Source organism: Atta colombica, unplaced genomic scaffold, assembly GCF_001594045.1.
Source record: "Atta colombica isolate Treedump-2 unplaced genomic scaffold, Acol1.0 scaffold83, whole genome shotgun sequence".
In the NCBI taxonomy this organism is placed as follows: Eukaryota; Metazoa; Arthropoda; class Insecta; order Hymenoptera; family Formicidae; genus Atta; species Atta colombica.
The window spans coordinates 627,307-636,006 of NW_017259576.1; the positions used below are offsets into that span (position 1 = coordinate 627,307).

The window sequence follows — 8,700 nt, forward strand, 5'->3', positions numbered from 1 at the left end:
GTATGTAATTTTGAAAAAAATATTTCAAGAAAAACAAAACAGAGTAAGTTAAAATTATCGATCAGGTTTTTGCAGAAATAGGAATTCATGTTTTTTCTTTCTTTTTTCTTTTCAACTTATTATTGTAGATATTTTTATATTATGGAGTTAGATGCACTCATTCCTTTGTTATGCGAATATAATTGTACCCAAATTACTTTATTTATATTTTTATGTGCAGAATTATATATACGATTGTTTGTAAATTATTTCATATTTCCATCCCTGTCTCTCTCTCTCTCTCTCTCTCTCTCTCTCTCTCTCTCTGAGCATTGTTTATTATTTCTCTTTTTGTGCAAATTATTGTAATTCTAGTTGCAAAATTCTAATTGCAATACTCTAATACCACGATATTTTTAATTAAATCATTTTTATGGATAGTTAGAGTAAATCCTTGTCTTTGTATTTTAAAATTGAAATAAAAATAAAATACATTCTGGTAAATATTTTTACACATACATTATTAATCAAACAATTCTTATTGCACATATTGTTTACCGACATGAGCAAAAAGACTCGCAAACAATTCGTTGCTAATTCAAGAATATTAACTCATTATGTTAAATGAAATATTTATTTTTAAATGTCTAAGTAAATCACATTTAATAAATATTCGATTGCAAGCACGTATTCATTTAAGATTCAGAGATTATCAAATTTATAGCAAAAGAAAAGAAATTGCGCGTTAGTGCAAAAATGTGAAACAAGAGTTTATATTTTATTGTTTTTTTTAATATCCCGTCTTAATATATACATGGAAACTTCCATGCTTCGAAAGATGATGGAATGCAATAGGGTTTTCCATTACGCAATCATTACGTAAAGTGAAACTAGCGCATATGACAAGGATTACAAGGCAAGCAATCAAGTCCGGAGGATAGAGCCAAGGTCGAATTAGAGTTGGTCATTATGATCCTTACGGCGAATGATATTAATCGAGTCTGCCTCCGTCCCCGGATTTGTTCTCCAAATAACGCCGTCGATATGCTCCAGTAGGATCATATTTGTCCTCCAATAATTTCCAGTCGTCCGGTTTATTGTCGATTAGATGATGAGAGATCTTATCGGCCATGTTCTTTTGCGCCTCACTACAACCGGCGCAATCGTGCTCCAACGCATCCGGTAGATTCTCTAAAGAGATTGCAATAAGATTCTCTATTATATAGGGGTTATAATGAGATCATAATAATTATTATAATCTTAGAGCAGGGTTTTTCAATCAGTTATCGCGAAATACTGATGTGCCGCAAAGGATCTTATGGGAAGTGCGCCGCAAAAATTTTAAGAAAGAGAAAAGGAGGAGAAAAGATTTAGAAATAAAAACGAGAAGCGAAGTAAAAAATATTTTTTAAATTGTGAAAATTATTTTTTTTATTCTCGTTTTAAAATGATATCATCATTGCAATAAAAAAATCGCTTTTAATATAATAAAATGGAAATTAAAACTTTTACTGTTTATTTTTAAATGTCGTGTTTGCGGTATTTGCGGTTAAAAAACCTATGCTTGAAGCATATTTAATGAGACTCAACAAATTTAGTTTTTTAATGTTTTGCAAATTAAAAAAGCTTTAAAAAAATCTGCGTTAGAGCATACATGATTCACTTGATGCTTTGAAACATTCTTTTATTCTGTTAATAAAATTTTTGCATTTTTCTTTTCATTAGTTAATTAAATGCTGCTTGAAATAGCATTAAGTGGATTGCACTGATTCTCTAAGATTATGACACTTTATCTTCGTTTGCATTTATTAGCAAGAATGTAATAATAAAATCAGAATTATACAAATATATCTTGAGAGAAATAAATTTTTCAAATATCAAAGCATATAAAATTTCCAAAAAAATTGTTTTTAATTTTCAAGCATTCTTTTAAAAATTTAAAATTTTCAAAAATTCTAATTTTAAGAAATTTATATTTATAAGAAAAGGTGCGTGTAAAATAAAAAAAAAATTTTTTTGCTTTTACTGAGAATGTTCCAAGTCTCGAAATATATTTGAGTTTTTCTCTTTGGCTAAAGGATTACAGGAACATGGAGAACGGACGCTTCGCCGTCCTACGCATACTTACTTTTGAGTTCCGCTGCGTCTGGGGTGCAAGGATTCTTATCAAGCAGGCAACCCACGTATCCGTTTAACAGCCTGTCGTTGCTTAATATCGCATCCACGTCTACATTGTCGAATTTCGTGGTGTACATCTCTTCGGCGAGAACGGAAGAGGACGAAAGGACACATACGGTGATAAAGATGAGGTATCTCATTGTACCGGAGAGATTGTAAGATCGATGCGTTGCTTCTGATTCACTGCTTATGAAGCTCATTATTTCGTATGTTTTATAAGGGGCTTGGACACGGTTCGTTAGTCGGCAAAATCGTCGACAAAATCGTCCTCCTGTGTCCTTGCCATAATTTATCGAGAAAAATACACGCAATGAAGCCATTTCCTGCGTCGATGCAATTGATATTTCTCTTTAAATCCAGCTCTCTCTAAATTTTTTATCAATTTTTTATTATCAAATTACTAAATTAAAATTACTAAATTAAAATTATTTTAACATTATATTTTTTAGATTATTATATATAAATTATTATTATTATACTATAAAAGACTATATATAATACTAGATATTTTATATTCATATTATGATATTATTGTTGATAATTAAGAAGTTTCCATAAAAATCGCTATAAAATTTAAAGAAATTAAATGTTCTCAAGAAATCTTTTTTGTACCCAAAAATAAATAATTGAAAAAAATGTTAAAACGTTTTTCTGTTAAAAAAGAAGTGACAAAAATAGACAATACATAATAATTTTATTAGAAATTTTTTTGTATATTTGATAAAAATATATGAACAGTATAAAAGAAAGAAAGAGATTAATCCTATCGCAATCATTATACTTGTGTCAATTATAAAAATATATAAATAGATAAAATGCATAGCGCGGAATTTACGTATCATATACGTGAAAAGAATTCTCGTGTTCCAATTCCTATTTTTCCTATTATTCCTTAGATAGTATAAATGATGTATTATGTATGCGTGACCTCGACTTTTAGACGACTCGCATAAGGGACGATTGTATCACTGATGATTCTCGTTATCCATTCTCTGCAAAATTTTTTTAATTCGTAAATTTAAATTCTTCGCTTGAGGCATTTCGGCCTTGCATAACTTGCTAGTAATGCAATATCGTCCTCTGTCGCGGAGAAAATTGATTCTTGGAAGTCTCTTCGTGTAATTGCTACTGTCATCTTGGTAGTGTACTTTTGAAAAGCATTTATAATAACTACGGTGTCATATGAATAAAACAGTTTACAATTAATTTAGCAAACTTACTGATATTTCTCCATGTTTTTAAGATTTTTTTTTATTGAATATTTTTTTGTTGAACTTTAACTTTTAAGCAGTAATTTATTTTAAGTCTTAATTTTGTGTTTCAAATATTTTAATAGTATTATATATATAAATATTTTAGTAAAAATTTTGAATAGAATATAAAATATTTGTGTTTTTAATTATAGATTTTACAGATCATATATAAATACTAAACAAGATTTATGCTTCCTCATTAGCAATGTGCTAATTAGGTAAGAGATTAATCTTTTAGGGCGCTAAAAAAATTATAACTTACGCTCAAAGAAAGTTAAAATGACTTTATTTTGACAAAATGATGATTGATTTTTTTATTACCTTAACTGTTTACTGATGTTAATTAAAAATCAAAATAAAGCCTTTTTTATTTTTTATTGATTTTTATGTTTCTTTTAGTTAAAAAATTTAATTCTATAAATTATACTTTTTAAATATAATTGTTAATTTTCTAAAAAAAATTGATAATTTATAAAATTCTTTAATTGTTGATTTCTATATAGTTGCTAATAAAAAAGCATTATGTAAGTGCTTTTTGTCCGAACTACAAACCCTCTTAGAAAATTCCCGCTCCCAGGAAAAATCGATTCCATTCGACCAGTGCACATTCGTCTGATTTCAGAGATCAACTCAAAAGTTTCGCGTTTCATAATCCGCGACAAAGTGGCTTATCAGTGTGGACTTTTAATATTTCGTAAAAGGAAACGATGTCCGGCTTGGAGCGGATTAATCTCTGCGGTCGTCTGATCGAGGGAATGCGAAGGAATTTCCTGAAATATTATCTGAAAAAATGTCCAACCCTGTTTCACATCTGCTACGATCCGATCGGCACCCATCGGAAAGCGAGGGCCTTTATCGGATTTCTCTTCGGATTCGTCGCAGCTGTCGTGTTATATGAAGGCATAATCGTCGATCTACAATTTGACACATATACTAGTATCTTTCTAGGAGCCATCCTTGTCGTGATGCTATCGATAGGATGCGCATCATCGATACAGGTAATCTCTTTTCTTACTTCACTCAATTTAACTTATTATCTTTTATCTTACTTTTATACATTATTTTATTAACGTACTCGATTAAGCATCAACATTGATATCTCTCTGTAAAAGATACTCAAGGTACACACAAAAGTCAACGGGAAAGTAAAATGATTTTTTTTTATTGTTAACATCGATAAAACATCAAATTTTATAATTAAAAAATCAACATTTTGACATTCATGACGGCAAAATAAAGTCATTTTAACTTTCTCTTAACTTGATGTGTTCCTTAGATACTAGATTCTTTTCAGCAATGTACAGAAATGATACTGTGTACGATTCCGTTCTTTTCAATCGTAACAAGTCAACAAACTCGTACAAATCTAAAATGCTGTGTGTTGTTTTATAATTTATATGCATTTCGCGAATATCAAATTTTTACATGTATTTCATTACGATTTATTTTTTTCTAGAATTTACACCATGTATTTTATTACCATTTATTTTTCTAAAAGTGAAACTCGTAGTAAGAGGGTTTCAAGGTTGAAGACATTTGGATGTATGAAATCTTTTTCTTTATTTCCTTCTGAAATAACGATGAAATAAAAAAGCTAAGCAACGTTTCAGATACAAATCGACACTGTGTATTACTATGTCACGCAATGTATGACTGTGTTCCGTTGCTGGAAAGCAACTCATTCTTTTCTCCAGGAGTTTAAATTACTATATTGATCTAACTGCTATTCTTGATAAAAACTGGATCGAAACTACGTGTTTGCCTTGCCTAAATATTTCACAAATTGAAACTTGTCGTATTTTACTGCATTATAATGCGCTTTAATGTATATTTATGTTATACACGTTATCTTGTCTGCACAATTCTTATATAGGATTGCAAATATTTGTCGAGTAAATGTGCAATTCGAAGTAATTTCCAATGATAATAAGAAAATGTAGTTATGATAATTGTATATGCAATTTATATATGAGAACTTTGAAACGGAGATATTTAGTTAGCTGCGTTAGAAAAATTTGCGACATTTAAAGAAAATATATAATAATATTTTTAAAACATGTATTCTTATATCATGATAGAGAGAAATATATAGAATATTTAACAAATATAAATTGTTTTTACATAGAAAGAACGATTTTCCTGAAGTATCTAAACATTTAGATAATTAGCTCTAAATCCAACAAATAATTTTGCTGGATCATCAAAATATCAATTATAATAATTATCACTCAAATTGGAAAACTTTTTCAAAGTCAAAACTTTTTGTAACATTACTCATTTTGAACATTTTATAACATTACTCAGTTTGAATGTCTTATAAAATTGTCTACATTATTTTTTGATGATCTAACAAGATTATTTTCAGATCAATATTTACTACCTAAACTCTTAGATAGTTCAGCAAAATTGTATCATGAGTTAAAGAATATTTGGCATCGAAATCGTCGTTCTGTCAATTTGAATAGGTGAGATGCATCTGTCTTTTAACTATACCGACTTTTCTTGGCCGATCTGGACGCAATGTTTTGAGGGCTATTATTCTGGGATATATAATAGCGGGACCTATATTCAATTTAACGTACAACGCTAAAGAAGTGGTGAGAACTTTCGCTTGCACGCTGCAGTTGACATACAATCTCACCGAGACACGTTTCGACCTTATGTTTAAGCCGTTTCAACAGGTATCTGCTAATTGAAATAATAATGCAATAAGCAAATTTTGAAGAAGAAAATTAGTTGTTTGTGCGATAAAACTTCGCGCGAAAAAGTCAACCGATATAACCAAAGTATCTAATAATACATAGGCAGTGCTCGCCATGAAAACAGACACGAATGAGCTAAAGGATACTTTATCCTCGGTGAGAGATTTGATGAGCCCGATAGTCGAGGAAATCGAGGGCGAAGAGGAGATGAGGAGACTGAAAGAGGAGAACGACTATTTGGATGAGCTTCAGGATGATACGAGAAGAAGCGATGAGATCGAAGAGAAACATGAGAAAGAGATCGCGAACGCAAAGTCCGAGGCGGATGTTTATGAGGCGAAGTACAAGAGGAAGATTGAGGCGCGCTGCGAAGAGCAGCTTAGCCACGGTGCTGAACGATGCAGGTAAGATATTTAACATTGACTTCATCTAAATAACATAATCAGAGAATTTCGTAGTTGCAATAATTTTTAGATACATTTCTCGTAAATAGATTTCTAGGAATTCATTCTCATGCAAATTCGGTGAACGGTATAACAGTACCAATACAATGATATGATTTTTTGTAAGAAGATAAGTAAATAATGTAGAATATTCTTTCATTAATTTTCAAGAAAAATAATCTTGAATATAAAAATTAATTTTATTTGAAAATAGAATTAATTTTTATATTCATTGGATTGAAATAGATTGGAAATTTTCAATCCATCCGAATCTATATTTTAAGTATAAAAATAGATTGAATATCATATAAAAAATGTTTATACATATAAAAGTTTAAATAAATTAAAATAGCAATACATATATAAAATTCTATAGTTATTATTTTAAAACTTTTATACAAAAAGTTAGCTATATAATAAAGGAAATGTATTAATATAAAATATACATAAAAGCGATTAATTTATTAATTAAAAATAAGGAATTTACATATGTAATATTTATTGCACATATTTACGTAGTTCTTTTTATGTCTCTTTTAAGTATTAAATGAAGTAGATTTCATGATATATTTTTACGGTATACTTTTTTTTAATTCAGTTGAATTAAAACGAAAAATTTCTTATTCATAATTCTGAATAAAATAGCATTCATGATGCATTTTTAAATGAAACAATGGATTTTCTACTCACAATTTTGAATTGAATAGTATTCATGGCCTATTTTAAGAAAATTAATTCAATTGGATTGAAAAACTACATTTCCTATTCAGAATTTTAAATTAAGCAGTATTCACACACATAGAATATAAATGAATAAAAATGCATTCAGGATTAGAAAGGATTCATTTTAACATTCATGAATCCGTATTTCTGAAAATTTGAATCCATTTTAATCCATTTCAATCCATTCCCGTTTGCTGGGTAATTTTCATTAAAATTTAATTGATTTTCAGAGATATGTTTGCTGATGCTTACAACAAGTGTTACGATAAAGTGAGTTCTTTTGCGGCCTGGCTGCTGTGTTGGCCGATGAAACTCAACTTCGTATGCAATCTGGTGCAAGCCCTCGGTGGTTCCAACATCTGCGATCCCGAAGGAAAAGTAGACCCCGGTATTGGCGAAGGCTACGTTGCTTTAAAAAGTGAATATCATTCGCATCGATAAAAATTTAGAAATGAACTCATTCAATTCCTCCGCGACGTTTTCGCGAGATATTGTCTCCTCTTCATGAAAAGGAGCCAGAGACACCTTTAGCAAAAGCCTCAAGGACGCGAAACTGCAGTATAAAGTAAAGAAAATGCCGGTGATTCTCGACCTTCATGATGCAACAGATGCTGCTAAGGCTGTAATGCACCAATTCAATGCACGCAGAAAAGTTTTTGAGTCAGTGATGATAATTGTTAAAAGGTAACAGCAGGAATACAAATGATTCTAAGGACTCAAACATAATTGTCGTTCTTCTTAGAATAAAAATAGAAGAAAATTATGTGAAAAAATTTTGTACAGTTTAACTTTTTGTTTTTTCTTTCAATGGAATTACATGTTTATTCTTTAAAATAGAATATACTTTTAAACATTGCCTTTTTTTAATGTAATGCTTCTTGTTTGTCTACAGAAATAACATTTTTGCTTAAGTAAATAAAAATTTAGTTAGACATAGATCTAAAAATAATAATAATTTAATAATAAATAAATTGGACAATTAGGAATCGGCGCTGTAAGTGATGCGCATAAGTAATTAAATTTATTATAGTCCAAATAATATATTCAACAATCAATAACGTATGTTTTGGCTAAATTCAAGCCTTCTTCAGCGAATTTTCATGAGTGGTGTTTCATGACTACGAAACTGATAATATATGCGTGGATTCCGTTGGCTAATCTCTCATACATTTTCCCATGGCCAGTTGGTGAGCTGGATGATCTTAAGAAATTACTTTGACTATAATATTATATATTATTATTACATTGAATATTACATTGAATATAATATTATTTTAAAATAATTTTATTGAACCATCAAAATAGTTATGTCAGAGTATAATATAATTATTTATAAAGCTCAAATCTTCAAATTAGTAGAATATTCAAGTTAGTTGCAAAAATGTCAAAACTTTGCAGCATTATTCTTTTTTTACATAATTA

General features: G+C 29.5%; 2 protein-coding genes across 2 annotated transcripts in view; one reads left to right on the forward strand and one right to left on the reverse strand.

The window, feature by feature from the left end:
- Positions 1-286: 286 nt before the first annotated feature.
- Positions 287-2,339, reverse strand: LOC108692974 (ejaculatory bulb-specific protein 3-like). Its single transcript, XM_018201573.1, has 2 exons — positions 2,108-2,339; positions 287-1,170 (listed from the first exon to the last, which is right to left on the reverse strand). The coding sequence occupies exons 1-2, from the start codon at positions 2,295-2,297 to the stop codon at positions 971-973; spliced, it is 390 nt and encodes a 129-aa protein (XP_018057062.1). The 5' UTR covers positions 2,298-2,339; the 3' UTR covers positions 287-970.
- A 1,778-nt stretch (positions 2,340-4,117) lies between these two features.
- Positions 4,118-8,700, forward strand: part of LOC108692972 (DC-STAMP domain-containing protein 1-like) — a 6,967-nt gene continuing 2,384 nt past the window's right edge. Inside the window, exons 1-5 of the mRNA XM_018201568.1 lie at positions 4,118-4,408; positions 5,876-6,091; positions 6,215-6,516; positions 7,509-7,696; positions 7,791-7,962. Coding sequence (XP_018057057.1) covers positions 4,118-4,408; positions 5,876-6,091; positions 6,215-6,516; positions 7,509-7,696; positions 7,791-7,962 — 1,169 coding nt within the window. The remainder of the gene's footprint in view (positions 4,409-5,875; positions 6,092-6,214; positions 6,517-7,508; positions 7,697-7,790; positions 7,963-8,700) is intronic.

What these genes read in the sequence shown, in the direction of transcription:
- LOC108692974 (XM_018201573.1), bottom strand. Translation starts at nt 2,297, where the DNA reads ATGAGATACCTCATCTTTATCACCGTATGTGTCCTTTCGTCCTCTTCC. An exon ending in AGACGCAGCGGAACTCAAAA is followed by an intron (nt 1,171 to 2,107) that starts GTAAGTATGCGT and finishes CAATCTCTTTAG; the next exon opens with AGAATCTACCGGATGCGTTG.